This window comes from Arvicola amphibius, chromosome 14 (assembly GCF_903992535.2).
Source record: "Arvicola amphibius chromosome 14, mArvAmp1.2, whole genome shotgun sequence".
Lineage (NCBI taxonomy): Eukaryota > Metazoa > Chordata > Mammalia > Rodentia > Cricetidae > Arvicola > Arvicola amphibius.
This window is the reverse complement of record NC_052060.1, coordinates 39,222,541-39,250,077: the sequence shown is the minus strand read 5'-3', so window position 1 is coordinate 39,250,077 and position 27,537 is coordinate 39,222,541. Positions and strand designations below refer to the sequence as shown.

Sequence of the window (27,537 nt, the reverse complement as noted above, 5' to 3'; positions counted from 1 at the left end):
GGAATGACTGTAGAGGGAAGAACGTCTTACAGGACTGCGAGAGAGAAATTCACCTGGCCAAAATGCCTTCTAGAGAGAACCAGGCAGGTGAAGACTCTCAAAGATGAACCTTCCAAACACTGCGCCTGCCTCCCTCCAGACACACGGCGCACCACTGAGCCACAGCTTCTAGCGCATTTCCCAGGAGCCACGAGCTCCTTGCTCTTCTTCTCTGACCTACACTGCAAACCCCCAAGGATGGACCCATCCCCAATTAACCTCTGCACTGACAGTGCCTGCGGTTGTTACTAACTACAGTAATGGGGTTTTAATTCATATATGGTTGGCGGGGATGAGAAATGACTGAGGGACGGCAAAGGCAGAGGAATAGACGTTAGCTAACAGGAAACCTAGGGACTGACGATGAAGTAAAAACCCTCCTAAGATAATGCCGTTGGCCTGAAGGTAGTGGTCAGGGCATCAGCGGCACACACACGTGTACAAAACATATACACATAAAATGTCAGAACATATCACTATTTCCTATTATTTCTATTTATTCAGAGAAAAGACTTGAATAAGAAACATAAATTCAGAAGGAGAGCCTTGTGCTAACTACCTGGGAGAGATATTATAATACAGAAAACTTCGAAGTTGAAACACATATATTTAGGCAGGGGAAACACAGCTGTGAGAGACTGGAGATGAAAGGGGATTCTGGTCAGAATTCTGTGCATAAAAAGGAAGTCCAAACACTATCACCCGGTGAGAAAAGAATGGGGGTGCTGACACACCCACACCTGCGTCGCACACAGGAGAAGTGGCCGGCACAGGTAGGGACACGTGATGACAAGCTGATGAACAAGCCAGCACGCAAGTTCTATCACCACACAGAGGCCGAATCCTCTCCGCTAAAGCGGGCAGTGGAGTGAAGACGTAATGGGTAGTTTAGAGGGGGGGAAATTATTTCTAAAGCCAGAATAAATCCAAGGGACCCACGTATCTGTTATTCAGTCCCCTCGCTTCTTCTGCTTCCATATGCCAGGAGCCAGAGAGAGGTACTTGAGTCCAGAAAGTCTCCCTCCACAGGACCCTCCTCTAAAACCTAGCTGTTGAAGCAGGAGTCAAATATCTAAGGAAATTTAACAACTCTGTGTGCCTCAACTTAAAGAGTCTAACACGAAGTCATACAGCAGAATATTCACGTGATTTCCACTATTATTGGTGTGGTAAAATTAATGAGAAAATTTAAGAACCCAACCTTTCTGACATTTACAAGAACTGGGGTATTTCATGCATTGTGTATGCCCCACAATGCTAAAAATAGTAGCATACAGGAAGTTTCCAGTTTTTATGAAGAACCTGAAATACAGGCTACTCAATCAGGTCAACTTTTAGAGGCCATGTTATCAGCAGTTCTCTCTCTCTCCAGCTTCCTCTCACCCGTTCCTGGAGAAGCTCCACGACTTGCTGGACACAGTCATTGACGTCACAGGAGTCCGTTTTCAACACCAGCTCTGGGGCCTCTGGTTTCTCGTACTCAGAATCGATCCCCGTGAAGCCTTTAGAGGACCGCAGACAACAGAGGGAGGAGAAGCATAAAGGGTTATTCCATCTGCACCAGTCTACGCTGAAGCTAAGGCTCACGCTGCCCTGTCAGGGCGCCATGGTACTAAGAGCTCGTTCTCGGGAGACTTTTAATTAAACCTGATTTCTCCCAACACATACATACAGTCGGTTCTCATTATTTACTGTACCTCTCTTCAATGAAGCTGTCACAAATACTAATGAAGTAAACACTGAATCATGTCTCCTGGGTGAAATGCAAGGCCAGGTTCCTGGCAGCCTCGGGTGTCATGCGCACTTCTGTCTAAAGACACCTCATGGAACACACTGATTCCTTTACACCGACCTCACAGCCACAGCACAGCTCAGCGGGAATGACGCTACCGCGAGCCTCCCCTCTGGGACCTATCCCAGCATCACTGCTGTCAGACACTACAGGGCCAGGAAGATGGCTCGATGAGTAAAGAAGCTCACCACCAAGCCTAACAACCTGAGCTCAAAACCCGGAGCCATGTGGTGGAAGGAGAGAGTCAGCTCCTACAGTCTTCTGGCCTACACACACATGCTTGATGATAAATAAGTGTAATTAAAAATAGCAATACTACTCAGCATTTTCAACACTGAGGTCATCTTAAACATCACTCAGAGTGTGAATATGAGCAAAGATGTCAAGACCATGATGGGGACACCTAAGCTAATGGGAGCTCACCAACTCCAGCCAGACAGAGAGGAAACCAGCATAGGTCCAAACTAGTCCCTCTAAATGTGGGTGACAGTTGTATGGCTGGGGCAGACTGTGGGGTCACTGGCAGTGGCACCAGGATTTATCCCTACTGTTTGTACTGGCTTTTTGGAACCCATTCTCTTTGGATGGATACCTTGTTCAGCCTACATATCGCAGGGAGGGCCTTGGACCTTCCCCAAAGCAATGTGCCTTACCCTCTCTGAGAAGTTGATGGGGAGGGGTAGGTGAAGGGAATGGAAGGAGAGGAGGGAGTGGGAACTGGGTTTGGTATGTAAAATGAAAAAAAAAAGATAGTTTGTTTTCTTTTTGTAAAAAAAAAAATCACTCAAAAATAAAAAGACATGAAAATGTGAAATAACTAATCTGCTGTCCTGCCTACTGCCAATCACACCAAGCAGCAGCCTGTCTGAGTCAGGAAGGTGCTAGCTTAGGGGGCAAGAGGTATGAGAGGCCTCACCAATGAGTGGGGCCCCAAGGCAGAAAGATCCCGCACCATCTTTGTCCACAGGACTAGACGTCTCCAGGGCAGAGTTTGCCTCGGGGGCTTATTCCCAGGCCCAAATACAGAGGAAAAATGGGTAACGAATATTCTTCCCAATTTCCTTTTCCCTTTGCTGTGTCAAAAACTGAATGCCCAAATCTAGAATTCAGAGCTCCTGCAATGATCCCAAGCTATTGTACCTTGTTGGGAAGGCAAATAAGTTACCTGCATGAATCATCCCTAAAGAATATTCATGGTACAACCTACCTTCGATGACTCACTAATGCAATATGTCCTGTTCCCAGAAATGCCAACAGAATAAACACAACTGGTAACAAACACAACAGCAGGCAGGCTCTGTAGTTTCCTTTCAGTGCCGAAGGTGTGGCACACGAAACTGTGAGCAGTCCTAAACCCTAGGCAAGGTGTGGATCTTTTCATGGGGTCGGATATGTTAATTCAAACTCAACAGTCTTAAAACCAGGACGTTCTCCTCTACCAAAATGTTTCTACGTCGGGCATTTTCCCCAATAGTTATGGGACATCCTACACGGTCAGGCTCCAGCGAAGACTAGAGGTAGTGATGGCTAGCAACCTAACTCTAGACACCTAATTATATGAAGGGGGTTTCAGCGCCACCTCTCAAAGTCTCAGCTCTGTCCTGTGAGCAGGTGTCCAACACAGTCAGCAAAGGTCATGGGGGCACAGCCCCAGGCACTGCTCCTAAGTCTGGGAGCAGGAACAGTATAAGAACCACTTGCCCTCCTTATCCAGCCCCAAGTCACTACTCACTCCCAATTTCTTAGACAAGAGTATCAGTCCTGCGGGCTGGAGAGATGGCTCAGTGATTAGGAGCATATAATGATCGTGTAAAGAACTGGAGTCTGGTTCCTAGCACCTATATCAGATGGCTCTCAACTGCCTGCAACTCCAGTTCCAGAGGATCCAATGCCTCAGACCTCCACAGGCAACTACAGTGACATGACAGACAGACAGACAAACATACAGACACACACATACAATTTAATTTAAAAGTGGGGAAGGGCATCAGACCCATACACAAAAGCACGAACTATCTAGACAGAGAGAAACCGTGAAGAAAATGCTGCTTGCCTTTTATTTCTCCTGCTCGTGCTTTCTTGTAGAGCCCCTTGACATCTCTCTGTTCACAGACATGCAGAGGAGCATCAACGAAAACTTCAAAGAAAGGTAAGCTTGCACCCTCGTGAATCTGCCTCGCATTGTTGCGGTCCTTCAGAAAAAAAGAAAAAAGACATGTACAGAAACAGGAAGGGGTCAATAAAAAGTAGCAATAAAAAGTTGGATGAACCGATACCAAAGATAAATGAAAAGGACTTTGTACCCAAGTTTGTCTACATATGCTATATATATATATATATATATATATATATATATATATATATATATATATATACACACATATATATATGTGTGTGTATATATATATATGTATATGTATGTATTTGCATATGAGTGTGTGTGTCCCGTGTGTGTATGTGTGTGTATGTGTGTGTCCCGTGTGTGTGCCGTGTGTGTGTGTGTGTGTGTGTGTGTGTGTGTGTGTTAAGCTTAAATAGTCAGCCAATGGCTTCACCTCAACAATTTTGCTACACTTCAAGATGCTTTAATAGCAGGTTTTACACACACTGGATCACGTCAATTAATTTTTTTTAACTTATTTGGATTTCAGAGAAATAATAATGTCGGATTCAGCCTCAAAACACAGGCTAATGTTTAATATGCACTTTGTCTGATACCGCACTTCAACTGCGTCATCTGCACCTGACGGCGGGGAAGTACACACCTGTGTGTAAGGGGATATAAAGCTGGTGATGCACACTAAGCCGGCATCTGCAAACAGCTTCGCGACCTCCGCGATGCGCCTAACATTCTCTTCTCTGTCCTCAGGACTGAAGCCAAGGTTCTTATTGAGCCCTTGGCGAATGTTGTCACCATCCAGAGTGTAGCACGGAATGCCATGGCAAACCAGGTACTCCTCCAGAGCCATGCTCACGGTCGTCTTCCCTGCCCCAGACAACCCTAGAGGGAACAGTCCAAACAAATTCCACCTGAGAAGTTAGAACCAAAAGTCTAAGGACAAGATTAATTATATCTGTTACGCGGAGCACCAGGGTCTGATAATCACCCCTGCCCATTATCTCTTTAACATTAACCCTTTATCTACTCAAAACATCTATAAACATTTAGGGTTTCTTTATGTTTTGGGTCATATGGGGGTGTTCCTCTTACGCATGTGTCTTTGATAACTTAAATAACCCAGAAATCACCAATAAGATTCAAAAATTATCAATTTTAGTCTCATGGTTGGGTAGGTATATCCATTTCGTCACTGTTAACACTATTGAAAGATACATGCCACATTTTTATAGGCAAATGCCAAATTATATATAATAAGGGAAGAAAGGGAAAGGAGAAAAGTCAATGTGGAACTACAAAGCTACCTCCTTACTCCAGGATCATGCCGCTCACGGACCATGACAGAACCACCTGGAGATAATTCACAATATAATTAACCTGAGAAGAAAACCCTAGCTTCCATTCACTCTCCTCTCCATCACGTATATTCACTAAATGATCAGGAGAAAGAAAGGAAACATTTATATCCTAACACTTCACCAACCTGAAGACCACAAAGTCAAGAGAACAATAAGGTAAGAGATGAACACGGAAGTCTAGCATGCCAGTGATCTAGAACAAAACCATGGCAGTCCAGAAAGCTAACTAAAGAGATCCCATGCTGAGAGGACCAGCAGAGGGCCAGCTGCTTTAATTCATTAGCAGGCTGTTTCCCTCAAAGAGGTCAACACAACAGCTTGTCCCTGCAAAATCCTTACAGTGTGACCTGCCACTGTCCCCTCAACACAGAGTACCTAATGCCACCCTCTTGAGTCTGGGCTGGCTGAGGGACCCTGGAAGCCAAAAAATATAGTAAATGGCACTATATTTAATTTATATCTACTTGGAGTGCAGCCTTCCAAGGCTAGACCAGAAATGCATCTGTAGCTTCTCAGTGTCCACTTACCATGGAGAACACCAAGACCACTCAGCTAGAGAAATCATTCGCTTTTTCTAGTCAAGGGTATCAATCAGCTGAGCTCCCAGCTGACAAGGACACCAGCTGACAAGGACACTTAGCAGCCCAAAGGACTCTGACTACAACCACATGAGATCCAGGCAAAGATGGCCCACTGATTCCCTTGAAAAGTAATCAGAGGTGCTGTTGTTTCACTGGGTGAGGCTTTGGGTAACTGTGCTGCAACAACAGAGCAGGAGCCAAGACATGATGGCTCAACTACTTTTACATTTGTTTTGTTGTTACTGTTGCTGTTATTTGTTTCTTTGTTTGTTTTTGATTTTGTTTTGAGACAGAGTTTCCCCAGATACCACAGGATGGCCTTGAACTCATAGCCCAAACCAATACTAAATACTGAGCAAGCCTCCTGGGTGTGGGCTCTAAAAGTGGCGATTATACTCAGCTTTGTTACCGGTTTTAAATACTAATTGAGCACCAAGTGCCAGCAAGAAAAAAAAAAAATGAAACCTGAAAGGCTAAGTTTTGTGTTCAAGAGAGAGAACAAAAATTGTAACCAGTCTGTTTACACCCCCATGGACACACATCTATATTCTACAAATGCATATAGGCATAAAGAATAAACATGGCTGAACACTGAGAGGCTGAAACAAAGAGGCTGAAAAACCAATATACATAAGACATATCAGCTTCAACAAAGCTAAAGAAAACAAAATGTCTGTTCCGGGTTGGACAGCACCCATCCCCCATCAAGTACTCTGGTCCACTAGGACCTCAGACTGTGATCTTAACTGAATACAGTCTTTGCTGGTTAGACTGGGCCACAAACCCAGTACCTGATATCCGTGTAATCTCCTTACTGAAGTGATGTTGTCTATAAACCACAGGATGACAGTTATTTCTAAAAGCCCCAGATGCGAAAGAGAGAGAGAGAGAGAGAGAGAGAGAGAGAGAGAGAGAGAGGGAGGGAGGGAGAGAGGAAGGGAGAGAGGGAGGGAGGGAGGGAGGAAGGAGGGAGGGAGGGAGGGAAGGAGTGGACAGACATGCTCCGCCAACTGCCATCATCCCCTCCCCATCACTCAGGATGTAGCTGGCCTGCAGGCATGCCGGGAGTGCCAGAGTCGCTGCTGTTGCTTTAATTCAATGGTTCAGTTGATTTGCTACAACAGCTCTAGAAACTAATATACCAGACAATGTAAAAACACTTTCCAAGAAACAGTATCAAAATACAATCTGGTCAATTACATATCTCTAAAAGTAAGCTGAAAACGTAAAAACATTTTCTAAGAAACAGTATCAAAGTATAATCCGGTCAATTAAATGTCTCTAGAAAAGGTCAGCTGAAGTGTTTCCCATTAGGGGCATCTCCTAGAGAAGCCAGTAAACTGCAGAAAGTTATCTCTTTTAAATTTTGTTTATGATGGCTGTGCGGCATCTGTACACATGGGGAGAGCCGTGTGACACCCTGGCATGTGGGTGAACAGCCCCTGCCAGCTTCTGCCCATTGGTTTCTACATGGTGGTTTATGGATTTGGGAAAGGGCGGCGCTCTCCATCGACCACACTGTTAACACAATGTTGAGGAAGAAGCCAGAAGAAATCTTCATGACACTGGACTTCAGTTTCCTAAGAAAACCAAGCAGAGCATCCCCTGCACCTCATGGGAACACTGCCAGTATTCCCACGGAAGGACACGGCTTACACTGGCACCCCTGCCTCACTGTTCCTGCCATTAGGTGCCCCCTTGGTGGTTCCTTTGTGCACACTGGCAACTATGTGCCCACACCCCTGTTCTGCTGCAAGTCACACCTGAGGTCACGCCACCGTCATGTTGACACAGCCTTGTTACACAGTCCAGGCTGATGATGAACTCCCCAAGATCTGGGATTCCAGGCATGCACCACCGCACCCACTCATTTCTCTCTTGACCATACCTGTCAGCCAAACTGTGCAACCGCGAAAGCCACCTCTGGTCCCCACCACCTGACCTCTCTTGTTCCTGCTGACATGGTGAGCTTGATAAGTGACGTTAGTTGCTCTCTGCATCCCCTAGAAAAGAAGAAAAGAAAAATGCTCGTTTACACAAGTCCTTTAAAATGTCAACACATATTCTTGTAAACATACAATCAATACTCTGTGTTGTTGAGGAATTTTTTTTTTTTTTTGGACATCGTGCAGATCTGTCGCTCTGACTGGTTTAATAAAAAGTGGAATGGCCAATAGCTAGGCAGGATTTTCAGGCACAGAGGATACTGGGAAGAAGAAAGCAGAGATGCCAAGGGATGCAGAGTAAGCAGGATAGAAACTACGGCGATGAGATAATAAAGCCAAGGGGCAGAAAGTAAATTAATAGAAAAGGGTTAATTTAAGTTATAAGAGCTAGTTAGAAACAAGCCTAAGCTATGCCGAGCTTTCATAATTAATGATAATTCCATGTCATTCTTGGTAAGCCCACAGTCCTGATAAAAATGTCTGAAAAAGCTAAGACAGCTAACTTTCATGTTCTTTTACACACTCCCACAATGTTTAGCATTCAGCATTTTACATTTGCTGGCAAAGCTTGTTCTGTAGGTTCTCTTCACTCCAGTGATGTTTCCTTTGCTATGCAGAATCTTCCTATTTTACATGGATTTATTTGAGTGGGGTACAGGTTCCAGGGATCAAACTCAGGTCATCAGGCTTGGCACCAACTTCCTTCAACCAGGAGCCATCTCAACAGCCCACAAAATGTTATTAATATCACCCAGTCTGTCAATTCTTACAAACGTTTCCTGTGCCACTGGAGTTCAGGAAATGCTTGTACTTTATCTCGGAATGCTCTAAATTCCCTCTAGCAGCTCCGAAGCTCCGGGTCCTCTATAAAGACCTCGAATCCATTCTGAATTTGCTTTTGTGAGGGGTCAGAGAAGGATCTCCATTCATGTGGAAACAACTGTCAGAGGTTATCTTTTTCTCTAATGTATGTTTTTCAGTTGTGCTGTGCCTGAATTTATCTCTGGGTCTCCGACTCTCTTCCACGGCTCCCTTCCACGGCTCCCTTCCACGGCTCCACAGATCTGCTCTTGTGTCAGGAGATACACTGTTACTCCGGCTCTGTAATATAATCCGAGCTCGAGCGCTGTGACACCTCCAGCACAACTCTTTGCTCTGAGTACGACATTAGCTACTTCTGCGCCCTCTGTGCTTCCCTGTGCACTTGAGGACCGCTTTCTCCAGTTCTGTGAAGTTCACTGAGATTGTGATAAGGACTGTACTAACTCCACACACTGCTCTCGCTGATACAGCCATCTTCCCAGTACTGTCCAGCCATGAGCAGGGGAGGTAATTCCACCTTCCAGTGTCCTCTTCAGTTTCCTTCTGGAGTTTCACTGTTGAGGACTTTCACCACCTTAATTAGATTTACTCCTACGGCTGTTTTGTTTTGGGACACTATAGTGAATGGGAATCTCCCCTACCCCAACTCCCCAATTTCTCAGTGAGTTCTTCCTTTAGGTTTTTGAGACAGGGTTCTCTGTGTAGCCCTGTATGTCCTGGAACTTACTTTGTAGACAGAGTGGCCTCAAACCCGGAGCTCGGTCTGCCTCTGCTTCCCGAGGGCTGGGACTAAAGGTGTGTGCCAACACATCGAGCTGCGAGTTCATTACTGATATGTAGAAAAGATGTTGCTGCTTTACTGTTGATTTTCTATGCTGTTACTTTGCTGAAAATACTTACCTGTTCTTTGTTTTCTGAAGGAGTCTTTGGGGTCATTGAAGGATTGTGTGGTCTGCAATAAGAATAATTTGACTTCTTTTCTATCCCTTTGGCTTACTTTCCCTGGCTTGCTATTCTAATAAGGTTTCGAGGGAAGTGTTGTGTAAGACTGGAGAGCATGGATACCTTTGTCTCATTCCAGATTTTACAGGAAATGATCTCAATTTTTCTCCAGCTAGAATGCTGGTTACAGGTCTATTATATACTGCCTTTATAAACCTCCATTCCTAATCTGAGGTCATTTAAAAGGAAGGGATGCTGAGCTTGGTGACTAGAGACAACGGCCTTTTCTGTACTGATTGAGAGGATCACGTAGTGTAGGTTCTGAAGTCTCTGTGCTTGTTGCACGTCCTGATTTCTAGAAGAACACTGTATCTCTAAAGCGGAAACAATTCATGGTCTATGAATGTCTTCATAGAGGCTTTGATTGCATTTGGTAAGGATTTCATTGAGAATTTTTTTTCATCTGTTTATCAGATAAACTGGTCTACAATTTTCTTTCTTGGTTGTGTTGTTTCTGATCTTGGATTTAGGGTGACAGGAGTCACTGAGTGAGTGTGGTGGTGCCCCCATTTTGTTTGATGGAACACTTTGTATAACACTGGTCAGCTCTTTAAAGATTTCAGCAGTAACTCCACCTAGACCTAGCCTTTGCTGGAAGGTTTCTTACCACTGCTTTAGGCTGTTAAGGAGCTACTTAGGTTGTTAATATCTTCTTCACTAGCTATCAGAAATACCTATCTGGAGATGCGAGTGGGAAACTAAAATCACCCACTATTATTCTATCAAGACCTATCTGCCTCTTTAAGCCCATTAGCCTTTCTAAGACTCTGAGCCCCAAGGCTTGGGGAATACATATTAACAAAAGCTGCTGCAGTTAGTCTAACAATGTGGCAAGCTTGGAATCTAGGCTGCAGAATCCTATATGGTGCCAGGGCAGGCTTGGAGGTCACTTACAGGTACCAACCTAGACACTGCAGCTGCAGGAACTTAACCAGCACTGAATTTTACCAGCCTGAGTTCAGGGCTAATCTAAGGCTAAGTCAGCCATTCACTCCCTCTCCTTGCCCCAAACAGATGGTGTCTCTCTCCAAGCTGTGCTACCTGAATCAGGAGACGGTAATGTATGGTTTACACCTTATCTGTTCTCATTTCTGCGCTGTGCCCACATGCTATGATACCTCACCTGACTTCCGTGGCTTTTGAAGGTAATTTGTGTACAATGTTGTTAATATTTTACCATAAAACAAGCACTTGGAATGCCTGCTATCTTGCTGATGTCCACCAATAACCATATTTTTTATCTTTTTGAGACCGGGGATGTACACCAGGCTGGCTCTGGACTCACCAGATAACCAAGGATGACCTTGAACTCCTGACACTCCTGCCTCCACCTCCCAAACTCTGAGATGATAGATCTAAGCCACCGCTCCTGGACTTTTGTTGTTTATGTGTATATATGTGGATGTATCTGTGTGTATATTCCCTGTGTGTGCCAGTACCTAAAGAGACAAGAAGAGGGCTGGAGATTAGGTTCCCTGAAGCTGGAGATGCAGGCAGCTGTGAAACAGCCAACATGGGCGCTGGGAACCAAACCTGGATCCTCCGGAAGAGAACTGAGCTCTCTCAAACAGCCAAGCTATTTCTGTGGAATCAGTAGCCAGGCCGTCTCAGCCCCCAGCTGTTCCGCTGTGAGGAAGCGCCTGAGGTAGGGCTGTCTTCCCACTTTCCCTTTCACGTAAGACAAAGGCATCTCCTGCCCAACTGACTTTTATGACTCACTGCCCTGAGGAATGAAACCTTCAGAGGGCAAAGCGACAACCTGACGGTTCTTTAAAGAAGCACACACAGCACAAGAGCTACACCTTCTTCCACTAATACCACTGATGCATATATTTCCAGTAAAATTATACTACACAGATTGAACAATTAATAAAATCTCTACTGTGGGAAACTGGACCCATTTTGTAAGGAAACAAAGCTTGGCAGCTTTGCATCTCAAGCCTGAAAGGGTTCTAGACACAGGCACTGCTTCTTGGGAAAAGCAGAGAACCTCTCCAGAGTATGCTCCCACCTTCCTGCACAGAAGGAAGCTAGGTGTCTGCTGGGTATGGATGAAGAGTGGTCTACAAGGTAACCGGCCTCTATTCACCAAACCTGTTCGACATGATCATTTTGTTTGGGGATGTTTCCAGGTCACTGAGCTCCAAAACAAGAAGAAGCCTGCATCTAACGTGTTTTAGTTTGTGTTGTTCCTGTGAAGTATTTCCTGTTTTTTCTTACTAAACTGAGCTCAACTGTATACTGTAGACTGCTGAAGTTACAGATGAGAGAAAATACAAGAGACACAGAGACTATCTTATTTAATCACTAAAAAGATGTATCCTGGCAATTTTTTGCCTGCTACATTGAAAATGAATCAGGCAGAAAAGCGTGGTAAGTGTAATAATCACTTAAAATATGTGGTTAGTGCAACTAAGGCACTGAGTTTATTTTACTTAACAATAAAACTGCTATATGTAGCTAGTGGCTTTCATACTAGACAACAAAGACCCTTCTAGGCTTTACATTAATCAGCTTCCCATTACAATAACAAAACAGCAAGACAGACTCAGGAGTTTCAGGCCCTGGTCCCTTGCCCAGCTGCCTTGGGGACTGTTGTAAGGCAAAATCCTGTCATGGTGAGAACGTGAGGAACAAGATGCTCACCACACAGCAGCTGGGAAGTAACAGACGCAGGCAGGAGTCCAACCGCCCCTTCATGAATGTCCCCAAAGACCAGACTTCCTCCCACCAGAACCTTTCAAAGGTTCTACCACCTACCAACAGCACGCGGGCTGGTAACCAGGCTTTACCACATGGGCCTTTGAAGGATATTTATGCAAAGCCCATTAGTCAACACTAAAAGTATGTGCCTTGGTAGCATCTGAGCTTTCCCTATCATCTGGGCGTTTCCCGGAGCATCCGCTCCCAGACTTGGAGGGTAAGACGACCAGTATCTGTCCTGGTCTCGACGGAGGACAAGGTTCTACATGTCCCACCTCCGCCGGAGTCACTCTGTACCATCTTAGTCTTCCCCCAACTGAATGCAGACTGGGCCGCAAGCCTTCTACCAAAGGAGAACAGACTGTCAGATGTAAAGCAGGTGAGAGGAGGAATTATCTCAGTCATCTATTTGGCTGTTTGTCTCCCGAGTTGAAGGTAAAATCCACCAGAGCAGAATTGCTCCTGGCACCCCCTCCTCTGCCCACCCAGGCGTGCATATACAAAGCAGGTGTTAAACATCTGATTAATTAATAAGTAACCGCAAGAATAGTACTCATGTGTCGGGAACCACAGAGCTTTAACTTTTAACTAACTAAACCTCTATACCCTGGCATATGCATAATTCAGCCTGACGGTGATGGTTGTTTAATGACCCTTACTAGAGATGAGGATGCTGATGCACAGGGGGTTAAGGAAATGTGCCCATGATCTCTTCGATGGTTAGAGGACAGAACCGCAATCTGAATCCTACCACATACGTCTTTCGTTCCCTTAAACAGAGTAGGGATTTATAGTCTCACAAGCACCCGGGTTTCTCCACTCTACCCCTCTGCCCTTCCTGCCACATAAGAGCTCAGTGACTATGAAGCATCTCTAACGAAATATGTCTACACAGACAGGGTAGCAGTGCCACATGAAGGGCTCGACAATGAAGGGCTCGACAAGCGACTCAACCCAGGAGCAAGTGTAAGAGGCCCGGGAGGCAACACACTTAAAGTAAAATAGCCCAAGGCTCTGAAGATCCCAGTCCTCGCTAAAGGGTTGTAGACAGCCCAGGCAGGAGGAAATACCAAATCCTAAGGATGTGAGGTGTAAAGAGGAAGTTGTGCTGAGCTACAGAGGTATGGGGAGAGGGAGGAGAAGAAAACAGAAAACCCAGAAGGAGACTGTCTTTGCTTCAGAATCTCATGCTGGGTTTCGGACTCGTCTCTGAAAAGAATGCTAACTAGATGGTTTGGACAACCCAGCGCACCACAGAGCTGACCCAAGCAGGGCATTCAACTGGACATGAGTCTAAGAGTGGGTGACACCTGAGTCTCAAATGAGCGACCACACATGACACATTACAAAGGGCAGATGGAAAGTGACCCCATGCTAGAAAGACTGACACAGCTAAGACCGATACTCCTTACATTTCAGACTGACACAGAAGGGGGTTCCTGTGGAAACCAGACTCTTGACTGCTCTTTCCTACACCTGCAACTAGGTGGTGACATCTAACAATGCACTTCCTTTCATGGAACTACATTCTCCTATCTCTTACTCGTCGTCTTCCATGAACCCACTTCTTTTACCCATCCCTTGCAGAAGACTAGAATCTACTCTCAACACGTTAATTAGCATCTTTTCTATGTCCTATTCAAGTTAGCCATTAGGTCTTTACTTCTAGCCTAACCTAACTCAACGCCTGTAACAACAGTGTGCACAGGGCCCAGAGAGCAGGTGCAAAATGCCTACCCTGTACTAAGATGTGTGATAAATGAAAACACCCTTCAGATCCTAGGTACAAAGAAGGCAAAACATCAGCAATTTTACACTGATTACGAACAGCACTGATGTATATATATTGAAAAATATATTAAATGAGCTGGGCGGTGGTGGCGCACACCTTTAATTCCAGCACTTGGAAGGCAGAGGCAGGCGGATCTCTGTGAGTTCGAGGCCAGCCTGGTGTACAAGAGCTAGTTCCAGGACAGGCTCCAAAGCTACAGAGAAACCCTGTCTCGAATTAAAAAAAAACGAGAGAAAACTATATTAAATGAAAATATTTGGGCTATATAGGCTATATTAGGCTAAACAAAATATATTGTTAACACTTATTTTATATTTTTCACTTATTTTAACATGGTCTTTAATTTTTTGTTGTTACACAGGTGGTTTGATTTCTCTTAGAATTACTCTACAAAATATTTCAACTAAGGCTGTCCTTCAAATACGGGCTTAAAATCCCAACTTACACCATAATAACTCAGTGTCTCAATTTCTACATTAATAAAACGGAGATACTAAGTGTGCTGAGCTTGAGCTCTGGGGTAGCAGGTGTTCACCATCATACATAATTAGGGTCCTTGTTTTTACATCCCACCCAAGCAAAAGTCACAAAAACTCAAAAGTTAACTTAGATACAACATTTCAACCGTCTCAGATCAAAGCTCTGGGACCTCCTTTGACCTTCTAGTCTGGTCTTCCCTGGCCTTTCTTTGCTCCTTCCAGCCTGCCGTTGATCCGTTCACACTGGATCAACCATTGACAAAAACACCTGTGTCGGGCATGCTTCTCATCTCCGTGATCCTCAATACCATGCAGCCAGTGCCTGCATTTCTCCTGTAAAGCAGTCTTCCTGGATTATCAATTTTACATAAATGGAGCATTAACAGAGTACAGCTTCTTTACACGCGCATCCAGTCATTGATTTAAGTGTGCTGGAGAAGGCTATCCCTTTACAGAGAGAAAAGACAAAGTTCAGAAAGATAACAATTCTAGCTCCATTCAAAATCTCCTATAAAACCATCCTAACTCTGTAGCTAAACATTGACAGGACACAGACCTGCTCCACCCCATCGTTATCTCTGCTCCCCAACAAAAACTCCCTACAGGAGTCAAGCAAGTCTCCACTCAGGGAGGTAATGGCTCCCACCCACCTCAGAAATATGAGGTCTTCCATAAACTTATAAAATCACCTGGGGCCAAACTAACATCACTTCCAATCCTGCAATAAAACTCACATCTTGGGCCTGTCACTGTGGTCCATGAAAACCTATCAGGGGATAAATGTCACTTACAATCAGTTGCCATGGGCAACTGCACTAAGCCCCACGTGTTGTTTTATATATATCCATGTCAAGCATGGATGCTACATAAAATACACACTCGTTTAGCAAACAGTGTAATATATATAAATGACTTGGGGCTGGAGAATTGGCTCAGTGGTTAAGAGGACTTGTACTTGCAGAGGATCTGTGCCCAATTCCCAGCACCCACATGGTGGCTCACAACCATCTGTAACTCCAGTCTGAGGGGATCCAACACTGGACACCAGGCATGCACATGGTTCATGTACATACAGGCAGGCAAAACGCTCCGATACATAAATAATAACATAAATTTTAAGTAAATAATTGACTTGTAGACGTTGTCACTGAAATCATTTTTAAATACTCCGATTTTAATCAACTTATTTCCCGGCCCATAAAATACCTGTTGAAAGGTTTCATTGCCCTTTCAAGTTCATTATCTTCGCTACTCATGAAAATAATCCTGGAAAGGTCACACTGTCACACCCTCAGTCATCCGAGATTCAAAGCAGAGTGACTCTGCTCAAGATCGGCCAGCTTACAGATGGCAAGGCTGGGACTGGAGCCCATGCCAGAAGTCCGGGTCTCCTTCCAATACCCTCATCTCCCTTTCTCTCCCGTCCCTCCTCACCTTCTAAAAAGTTAAGGAAAAGAATGAAGAGAGACAGTAAGAACTCTTGATCCCGACAGCAGACAGGGTAAATTAATGACTTCGAAAGAACATTGGCCTGAAACAGCGTTTTTCTTCCTCCATGACTTGCCAAGGGCAAGTGATGATTTGCAAGACTGAATTTAAACCCCGTCATCCTGTTAGCTGTGGAATAAAAATTTCCATCTAAACCTAAAACCAGTCCCTTTGCAGCCTCCAAAGTTGGACGGTCTCCACCTTCGCGCTTACCATCTTAGCTGCTGCCACCAATGAATAACTACAGAAGAAAACAACCTTCTGAGGGTACAGTACTTGGCCAATAAAGCCAACAGGCACTCGTTGCTCCATGTTAGAACCCATTAATCTTCCCACACCTAACTGTCACCGGGAATCGAGTCTTTAAAAGTATGTCTGTGTCAGGCATTCCGATTTAAAACAGAGACACAAAGAACCTCAGTTCCGTGCAGCCCCGATGCATGAATGGCCACATTGTTGGGTATGCTCCCAGCGCACTGCAACTCAGAGATGCAGAGACGTGGACACCGACCCAAGCCGGCCCAAGCCCACCGGCAGAGCCGAGAAAACGAGGATCATGCAGAGGAGCCTTACTCCGTCTCCGCCGCAGCCCTCGGCCTCGCCAGCCTGGCCCGGGCTAGCCTCCGCGGGCCGCCGCCGCCCGGGTCCCCGCCCCCGGCTCCCACAGGATGCACTGGCAGCCCGCGACTCTCACAGCCGCCCCCGCTCCTCGCGCTCCCGCCCGCGGCCTCCACTCACCCAGTTCTGCGCGTTGTTGCTCAGCTTGACTTTCTTGCACAGACTCCCAGGAATCTCCATGGCCGCGAAGCGCGGATGCCCGGCTGCAGAGCGAGAGCCCGGGAGCCGAGCCTGAGCCGAGAGGCCGGGGGCGGGGCGGAGCAGGGGAAGGGGCGGGCCTGCGCGCGGGGCTCCGGGCGGGCGCTGACGTGCGCCCTGGCTAGCGCCCGCCTGGATCCGAGCTCCGCGTCTCTGCGGCGTGGAGGGCGGAGCGAAGCGGGAGGCGCGGGGTCTGAACCTCAAGGTCCAATCACCAGGGGCGACGCTTGAAGCTCCGCCTTGACCCAGAGAAAAGGGCGGGGCCTGAGGGTTAATGTAGGCGGGCGGCGGGTGGCGGGAGGCACACCTCTCCGGATGCTGGGCACGCGCACTGAGTTGAGCTGAAGGGCGACCTGCGGAGGGGCGTGGGAGATGCTCCGGGCGGAGGCTGTTTGGGGAAGAAGCTGACGTGGACTTGTGCTGCTCTCTAGTTTTCTTCCGCTGGCCTATGGCTTCCACACGCTCGATTTGTGCACTTAACCAGGCCACCTTCCAAAAATGCTTCCCAGCTCTGCAAAAGGAAGAATTAGCTTAGTGACTAGCTCGTTCACATGTTGCTCATCGCTTTAAAATTCTACTCAGTGCATCAATAGTTTCTCATCCACGATTGGAAAGCATTTGTAAGGTGCCTGCTCTGCCACTTGGAGACAACCTCCACCCACCCCACCCACCCCCGCTTCATATCAGGATGTTTCTATGCAGTGTTTGTCACCGCTGGCTAACCCCAGAGGGGCTTCTCTAGTACTTGCTACTGATAGAGCATTCAAGTCCCCTAGTAAGCAAGCAGGACTGATCACCTATAAAGGGTGCTTTCAACCTCGTCTATTCCAAGACCAGTTCAAAAAAAAAAAAAAAAAATGGAGCCTGGGGGCGAGAGGCCTCCTCCAGGAGTTATAGTCCCTGCCTTCCCATCCCCATAACCTGCTCCTGGACCACAATCACACAAACAGCACTTCGGTCTGCCCCATAGCTGCCAGCAACACACACACACACACACACACACGGATACACACACACACGGATACACACACACACACACACACACACACACACGCAAACATGCACACACCGAGCAATACCTAAGGCCTGCTAGGTTAGCCTCTTGCTAGCCAGTCAACCCCTATTACCCCACTGACATGATCTCAAATTAGCCCATCCCCCACACCTAACCATAGTCATTATTACACACACACATACACACATGCAATATATACTGCCCTCCACTCCCCTGCCACCCTCTCCATTCCCAATACTGAGTCAGACTGGTACTTATAAAATGCACTTCTATTCTTGTTCCTCCACCACTTAAAATGCCAATGTTTCTCTATAGCTCTATCTAGAGAATTCTTAATGTAAGGGGCTGGATGTAGGACTGAACTCCGATACAGCTCTAAATTCAGCCAGTAACTGGAAGGAGACTAAAAGAGCATTCCAGAATAAGGACAACAAAGAACAGGGAAATGTGCATGAAGCCCAACAGCACGGACTTATGAACATGTCATAAATAAAAAAATATTCTTTTGTATGCATCTAAAAAATATTTTCTTTTTAAAAGATTCACATAAAGAAAAATAAAGTGCCACCTCTGGAGCCAGCCATTACTTGGAGAGTCTCCATTCCTGCGTGAGGAAAGTGGTTCTTAGATACACTCTGAGCCATGGGAGTGCTCATTGATCGTAAGCTGATCCTTACTGCTAAGCTCTGTTGAAGCTTTCTCACATCAAAAAGGATGCATTTGGAAGACTGGTGAGATAACCACAAGATGAAGAGAGTCCCAGTGTTTCTAAACACAATTTAAGAACTGGCTATCCTTGGGAGCTGCTACGGAACCAGCTTTTTATTTCTATGTACACGAGAGTTTTGCCAGCACGTATGATTATGCACTGACTGTATTGGTGCCTGATGTCCACAGAGCCCCAAGAAGAGCATCAAATTCCTTGGAACTGGAGTTACAGACAGTTGTGAGCTGTCATGTGGGTTCTGGGAATCAGACGCAGGTCCTGGAAGAGCAATACGTGCTCTTAACTGCTGAGCCATCTCTCCAGTCTGCCAACTGATTTTTAAAACTGGTAACAGAGAAAGAAAGTATTCGCTCTCCCTTCCCTGTGCTGTCTATCTATCTGTCAGGTGTCAATCCAAACTCAGGAACTGCAAAAATAACAAAGGTTTACTTGGGGGCTTCAGAGCTCCAGGTTGGGAGACAGAGTTCAGATAGTTCTGAGTCATTGCTCCGAGGGAGGCAGGTATGTGAGTTTAACGCGGATTACTGGATGCTAAGAAGGAACAGGGGCTATGTGGCTCATAAAATGTAGACAAAACAATGTCAAAACGAAACAAAAGTGTCCATAAAGCAAGAGTCAGATAAATTCTTGATATATAAGCTGAACCGCTGAGCACAATACAACTGTCAAATCATTGTGGTCACTACAGATACATATCTGCCCAGGGTGGAGTTGACTAAAACTCCTATCGGACAGTAGTTTGGAAAATGGTGAGTCCTGCTTCCTAATGGGTTTTCAGATGTGTGGTTTTATTTAAAAAAAAAAAAAAAAAAAAAAAAAAAAACTCTATCTCTATAGAGCTTTTGTCATGATTTCCCAGTTAGCCAAAACGACACCTGAGAGGAAGTTTTCTTTTATGCTAATAAAGTATCCTGACCTGAATTCTTCCCAGTTGTTCTGAACCCCTGTGAATACTTGGGTCATACCAAGGTTTTCCACTGGGACTGGTAGGAACATAAACTCCTCTAGAACATTTCTCCTCAGGCCCTTTAAAGGGGTATTCGCCTGACTCACTTGGGCTTGCCTGCCTGCTCTCCCTCAGGTGGACTCTGCAATCTGGATCTCACTCTGGGCATGCTCTCCTCCCTCCATCCCAGCTGTGCTTCCCCGCCTCATGCTCCTAGCTCCCTACCTCCCTGGACAATGGTCTCTGTGGGTAATAAGCTGCGCAAGTTTAAAACTTCATTTATTTTCCCATTGCTACAGGAGTTTTAAGGCAAATCCCTTGCTGCTATAGCTCCAGTGAGGATGGGCCCTCTGTCTCACCTGTCACAATACGCCAATTTAAGACATAAGTAATGCTGCGAAGCAAAGGAGATTAAATCAGCGTGGCACTTTGGGAAGGGGAACACATAAAAGGTTACAGTAACCCCAAGTTTTATCTTTAGGGCAGTGATATAAACTTCAAAATTAAGTAGAGAAAGGATTGGAAGCGGGAAAGAAGATGAATTTGTAGCTCAGCAAAGTGTGGTCTGGGTGATCCTTATCTCAGTTCTGGTTTTGCAAGGGGACCAGAAGCAGTTCTCGTTGCCTGAAGGGAACAATCTGGTACCCATAAGATGATCACTCTGGCTCCTGAGTAGTGCCTACCCATCACAGATAATTTTTTGCATGTGGGATGTGACCCATCCTTTGATGCTCTACTGTTGCAACCTAGATGACTTCAGGTTTACGGACAGTGGCCCTTCACTTAACGTTGTCCCTGAAGCCTTAAAGGAAAATGGGATAGATTGTATCTCAAAGGGTTTTAAATGGACATTTCTAGAGTGATTAACATGGATCCATGCAGAGATTAAACAAGCTAAATTGCAGTGTGACAGGCACAAAGTGAACACAGCTATGGTAGGCTTTCATCCTGCGTTTTGTTACCCTGTTGTCCCATTCTTTTTAGCAAAGACAGCTTCTAATGATTGATATCACTGCTTCACTGTCCGATATCACTGATATCACCACGCTCGCCTGCCTGTTACCCATGCTCAGAAAACTACTGTTTGATACATACTGTGGTGGTTTAAAAGAAAACGCCCCCCAAAAAGAGAGTAGCATTACTAGGACTCTGTTGGGGTAGGTATAACCTTATTGGAGGAAGTGTGTCACTACTGAAGCAGGCTTTGAGGTCTCATATATGCTCAAGCCATACCCACTATCTCAGACCACTTCCTGTTGCCTACATATCAAGATGTAAAACTCTCAGCTCCTTCTCCAGCACCATGTCGGCCTGCATGCCACCTTGTCCTACCATGATGATAATGGACTAAACCTCTGAACTGTGAGTGAGTCACCTCAGTAAATGTTATCCTTTATAAGAGTAGTCATGGTCTCTCTTCACAGCAATAGAAGCCCTAACTAAGACACATAACTTTGTTGGGTTTCCCTAGCTGTGTCAGGTGAAAATATGTCTGGTCTCTGCACCTTATCTACATAGAAACCAAAGTGGCTTTTTAAATGTATGATGGTTGTTTCTTTTTGTGTGATATTTTATGATAGTAACTGTCATTTTAAGTTTTAAAATGATTTCAGTGTACTTCCATATACAATGTAACAGCCCCCCTTATGGTTGGAGGGGGGAATCAAGTCTCACCAAGAGCCCAGTCTTATGCCTTGCCATGAAGTACAGTCTTATCTTGAAGTTATAATACCCCTACCCAAATCTCCCACGTGGTAGGAGCTTGACAATAGAAGTGTGCCAATCTTCAAGTGTGCTAATCACTTTCAATGTGTAAATTCTTCCTCTAATCACTTTCATTTCTCCACAGCCTCACTAAAAGCCGGGGTGGGGGAAGATTCCAACCTAAATTATTATGGAAATGAATGGAATCTCTGAGATTAAAGACCAATGAAAGCTGGGTATGGTGGCACATGGCTTTAATCCCAGCACTTGGGAGACAGGCAAGTGGATATCCATGAGTTTAGGTTCAGCCTAGTCTATATATCAAGAGTTCCAGGCCAGTCGATGTTACATAGTACAATCTTTTTTATTTATTTATTTACTTATTTATTTGGGGTTTTTTTTTTGAGACAGGGTTTCTCTGTAGCTTTGGAGCCTGTCCTAAAACTCACTATGTAGACTAGGCTGGCCTCGAACTCACAGAGATTCGCCTGCCTCTGCCTTCCGAGTGCTGGGATTAAAGGCATGCGCCATGACCACCCAGCCACATAATACAATCTTATCTTCAAAAACAAAACTAAACTAAACTAAGACCGAAGGAGCTGAGTGGTAAAGTCGTTTGTTAAAGTCAATGGAGTACCAGCTAACAATTCTCATGTTGTGATATTAATGTGGCAGAATTGAACAAGTAAGTAGATGACACTAATGGGGATTGAAACGTAAGGTACGAGGAATTCTTAGTTAAATATAAGTATGTATGAAAATATGTGTGTGCATTATGCATGTGTATGTAAAGAGTGTATGTGTCTTAGTCTGTTTTCTATTGCCGTGATAAAACACTGATCAAAAGCAAGTTGGGAAAGAGAAGGTTTATTTGGCCTGAAATTCCCAGGTCACGATCTCTTAACAGAAGTCAAGGCAGGAACCTGGAGGTAGGAACTGAAGCAGAAGCCATGGAGAAACAACCCTGCTTGTTCCTCGTGGCTGTCTCAGCCTGTTTTCTTGTACAGTCCAGAACCATCTGCCCAATGGTGACACCTCCCACAGTGAGCTAGGACCCTCCACCTCGGTCTTTAATCAAGAAGAGAATGGTCCCCAGAGACTTGACTATAGGACAATCTGATGGAGGCAGTTCCTCAGTAGAGAGTCCCTCTTTCCAAGTATGTCTAGTTTAGTGTCAAAGGTTGACAAAAACCAATCAGTACAATATGCAAATGTATTTCTTTGTCAGCTGGTGGGGCGGAGGCTCAAAAGATGTCACATCCAGCAGAGCATCATGCAGTTGAGGGATTCTCCCAGATCCAGGGCAAGTGGTTGCCAGTGTGTAACCTTCATACAGTACCGGGAATCTCCCGGATCCAGGGCAAGCATACAATGAGGTTGCTACTGTGTCATGTGCAGCCTTCATATAGTGGAGGGAATCTCCCGGATTCAGGGCCAGTAGAAAAAGAGGTTGCTAGTGTGCAGCCTTCATACAGTAGAGGGAATGATGATCCACCTCTGTGACCTTCCTCTACCATCAAATCACCTTCTAGTCATACATATTATTAATATAATACATAATAATTATAAATCAAATTTCCAATAGTAGGATATGCTACAAAATCCCGAACAAATAGTTCTCGAAATTCTCAAGGCCAATGAAAACACTGGAAAATCAGAAGCTAGCCCACTTAGGCTAAAGAAACAAGACCGAGCCGGGTGGTGGTGGCGCACGCCTTTACTCCCAGCACTCGGGAGGCAGAGGCAGGCGGATCTCTGTGAGTTCGAGACCAGCCTGGTCTACAAGAGCTAGATCCAGGACAGGCTCCAAAGCTGCAGAGAAACCCTGTCTCGAAAAAAACCAAAAAAAAAAAAAAAAAAAAGAAACAAGACCGAGAAAGACAAAAAAGAAAAGAAAGTAAGGTCATGATAGGTAAGATCCTGGTACATAATAAGATATCATCATTGGGCTGGAGAAATGGTTCTGTAGTTAATAGACATTGCTGCTCTTCCAGAGGCCTCAAGTTCAATGCTTGGCATCCCCATCAGGCAGCTAACAGTCATCTGTAACTAACTCCTCCAGAGGACCCAGTGCCCTCTTCTGGCACATATATACACAAGCACATATACATATACACACATACACATAATTTAAAATAAAAATAAATCCATTCTGGGGTTTTGTTTTTTATTATGGTATTTGTTGACGTTATAATAGAATTACATCATTTCCCTCTTCTCCTTTCCTCCCTCCAAACTCTCCCATAAATCCCTCCTAGCTTTCTTTCAAATTCATGGCTTTTTTCTTCATTAATTGTGGTTACATGTGTTCTGTATGTATGTTCCAAAATACATAAATACAATCTGCTCAGTCTGAAGAATGCTGTATGTATGTTTTCACGGCTGATCTTTTGGTATTCCATAACCAATTGTACTATTCCCGGGGAGAGACTATTTCTACCCATCTCGGCATTGCTTTGTAGTCAATAGTTCTTTGTGTAGGGTTGAGGCCTCCTGAGCCTCAACCTCCTGTCCACATTAGCGTGTCTATTGAAGTCATCCATGTCCAGCTCATGTTTAGGCAATCATGTTAATGAGACTTTGTAGGTGTAACTTCTGACATGACATTCCTAGAAGACACAATCTCACAGCATACTCGCTGTTCATTTCACTCTTAAAGCCTTTGCTCAGTCTCTCCTGGAGTGATTCTTGAGCCTTAAGTTGCAGGAGTTGTGTTGTAGGTGTGTAAGTGCCTACACTTACCACACTAAGGTCACCTGACGTGGCCTCAAAAATTAAAATCCAGCAGGTTGGAGGGGCCACAGCAAAATCGAAGCTGTAACAATTTTATTGAGAGCAATCAGGCATTGTTTACCTTTATCAGAAGCAGAATATAATGGCAGTTGCCAGGATCAATACAGTTGTAGTTGCCAGGATACAGTGAAGTTAGCAAGTCATACCGGATACCCAAGATTAATATCTAAGACCAATTGTACTGTCAACATCCATGCTTCATTGACTGCTAAGAGGACACACAGAGACCCATAAAGTGACCTGAATGGTTCGCTGCCCAACGGAGTGCATTGGTCTCTCAGGAACTGGAAGGTACATTGTGCCCCGGGAGCCATGGGCTCTAATCTGAAAAACCTTTGATGCATGCCTCTCAAGATAGCTAGGCCAAACCAACTCCATGGTTCCCTGCATGAATGTATTCATTGGGACAGAGCTCCACAACGCTGCATTTTGATTGGTTGTGGTTTTCTGTAATTGTCTTCATCTGTTGAAAAGTTTCCTTGATGAGGGGTGAGGACGACATTCATCCGTGGGTATAAGGACAGGCAGTTAGAATGTAGCTAGCGATTATGCTGGTTTAGTGAAGTGGTGGTTTAGGTTCTTCTTCTTCTCTAAGATCCATGAATGAACTATCCCTGGGTATTGTGTAAATTTTCCAGCATCAGGCATAATTTCCTACATGTTGAGCAGGTCTTAAGTCTAAGTAGACAGCTGATGGTTACTACCAAAGGAAACATGTCACTGCTGCACCTTTAGAGTAACCATGTCATGCTGGTCCTGGATGTGGTTCATAGATGTTATAGCTGGGTAAGACTATTGGTTGCTTCTTTCCTTTAGAAGCGTGCATACCACCTTCTGGTTTCATGAGAGCTACTTCTCAAGGAGGAGGCCATTGGATCAGTTGCAGCTCAGGGGTCTCTGGGACTTGTGTGTGAATTGCATGGAGATTCAGCTAAGGAAATAAAAACTAACAAGTTTTAGTTCATGGTAATAAAGGGTTGGAGAGATGATACAGCTGGTAAGATTGTATGCTGTTTTTTCAGGTGACCAGGGTTTGGTTCCTGATACCCATGTCAGGCTTCTCACAAGCTCCTGTGCCTCCAGCCTCAAGACATCCAGCATCTCTGGGGTCTGTGGGCACCAAACTTACATGTGCACATATGCACACACACACACACACACACACACACACACATTAAATTATTTTTTTAATCTTAAAAGAAAAAAGAAAAGATGTTAGACACAGTTTGGGCACCCTTAGCTCAGGGGACTAGAACTCATTCACAGAAGATTAAAGGTAATAGGCATGCTCAGCTTTTGTCCCAAAGGTCAAACGTAAAGCAAAGGACACTTCGAAGACAGAAGTTGGTCCCTAAAATATTTGTATATGTACTAATGGTAGAGGTTGAGACAATTATCCAAGTAAGAATTTGTAGAGATATTTTATTTGTATTTAATAAATAAAGCTTGCCTGAAGATCAGAGTGCAAAGATAAGCGACTAAAGGTCAGAAATGGTGGCACACACCTTTAATTCCAGAACTCAGGAGACAGAGGCAGACAGATCTCTGTGAGTGCAAGACTACCCTGGGCTACACAAGATCAATCCAGAAACAGATCCAGGTGGTGATGGCTCACAACTTTAATTCCAGTATTTGGGAGTCATACACCTCTAATCCCTGTACTAGGGAGGTGGAGACAGGAGCAATATGGAAAAAAATCAAACAGATTTTTAGGCAGAGACAGTAATATAAAGAGGAAGAGAGAGAACTCACTAGAGTGTGGAGTCTGAGAATTTGTGGAGACAGGATATCACCCTTTTGGTCTGAAGATTTGGGAGAGGTAAAAGTTCTCTCTAGTGTTGGTTGCTTTGCTTTTCTGATCTTCAGCTTGAACCCCAATGTCTGTCTCTGGGTTTTTATTATTTGTACTACAAATTTTATCAAATCATATTACTATCATTTGTTTTATTTATTATTACTTCTATTAACAGTTCTATAGAACATCTAGCAGCTGTTGATTTTTTTTCCCTTTGACCTGCATTCTCTGCAGAAGCGTGCACAGGCTTTGCTCTCATAAATCTCACTATACTTCTAAATACTACCACAGCCGGCTCTCCTGTGCAGTGGGTGAGCATCAGCTTCTTCAGTAACAATGGTGAATCCCTTCTCTTCAACTCTTGCTTCTCTCTGTGATCACTAGCAACGTAATGGTCATGCTCGTTGCTGGATGCTAAGGGAGGCACGAACCTTCATCAACACTCAACAAATGGTAGCTAGAGGTCAAAATAAACAAATTCCTTAAAACGGATGAACATCTAATATAGTTTTTTTTTTCCTCACACAAAACCCTTAAATGACCGAAGCTACTATTTTTGTATCATTTTAAAGATTTGACTTCTGGGACTCGGGAAATGAATGTCGGCGAAGTGCTCACCACACAATTAGGAGGACCTGAGTTCAGATCCCCAGTATCCACTTAAAAGTTGAGCACCTCTTCATATGTCTTTAACCTCAGTGCTGGGGAGGCAGAGATGGGAGGGGCCCTGGAGCTTGCTGACCAGCAATAATGAACTCCAAGTTCACTGAAGAGACCCTGTCTAAAAGATAAGATGGACGATGTCTAAGGAAGACGTGGACATCAGCGTCTGTCCTCCACGTTGTACATGCGCACCTGCACGCCAACATGCACATATGCTCACATACATGCTCAAACATATGCATACCGCAGAGAGAGATTTAAAGGAAAAGATTGACTCCTCATGCTATGGAGTTCATCCCTGAGTGTTCTGGCTCTTCGGCACTTTCTCTATGTCCTCCTGCGTATTAGAGATGCACAACTTTAGTAACCTGCTATTTTCTTTCCTCGGTTTTTAAAACACTGCTCAGCTACCTTGATGGCTTCTCCCTTCAGCTATGCTTGGCGGTGCATGCCTATAATCTTAGCATTAGTAAGATGCTGGCAGGGATATCACAGCTGCTCTACATAGTGAGGCCCTGTCTCCGGGAAGGCAAGAATAGGTAGGTTAGAAAGGGGCAGAGATGAGAAGGGGAGGAGAAGAACAAGGTGTGAAGGGAGGAGAGAAATGAGGGAGGGTGTTGGTGGAGACCGCTAGTTTGTTCCCACCTACCCAGATCATGAAATAATCACACAAAAAAAACTATATTATTTGCAATACTGCTTAGCCAATCTCTTAAGCATATTGCTAGCTAGCTCTTATATCTTTGGTTAACTCATTTCTATTAATCTGTGTATTGCCACGTGGCTGTGGCTTACCAGCAAGGTCCTGGCACATCTGTCCCTAGTGGAGGATACATGGCTTCTCCTGACTCTACCTTCTTTCTCCCAGAATTCAGTTTAATTTTCCCCACCTAGCTCTGTTCTGCTAAGGCACTGGCCAAAATAGATGTATTCATTAACCAATAAAATCAACACATA

At 44.8% G+C, this 27,537-nt stretch overlaps 1 protein-coding gene across 1 annotated transcript in view; it reads right to left on the bottom strand.

The window, feature by feature from the left end:
- Window positions 1-16,986, bottom strand: part of Papss1 (3'-phosphoadenosine 5'-phosphosulfate synthase 1) — a 67,028-nt gene extending 50,042 nt beyond the window's left edge. The window contains exons 1-5 of the mRNA XM_038311329.1: window positions 16,860-16,986; window positions 7,778-7,892; window positions 4,597-4,832; window positions 3,885-4,023; window positions 1,423-1,541 (exon numbers count right to left, since the gene is read on the bottom strand). Of these exons, the coding sequence (XP_038167257.1) occupies window positions 1,423-1,541; window positions 3,885-4,023; window positions 4,597-4,832; window positions 7,778-7,892; window positions 16,860-16,919 (669 nt within the window). The 5' untranslated portion in view covers window positions 16,920-16,986. The remainder of the gene's footprint in view (window positions 1-1,422; window positions 1,542-3,884; window positions 4,024-4,596; window positions 4,833-7,777; window positions 7,893-16,859) is intronic.
- Between the last annotated feature and the right edge of the window lie 10,551 nt (window positions 16,987-27,537).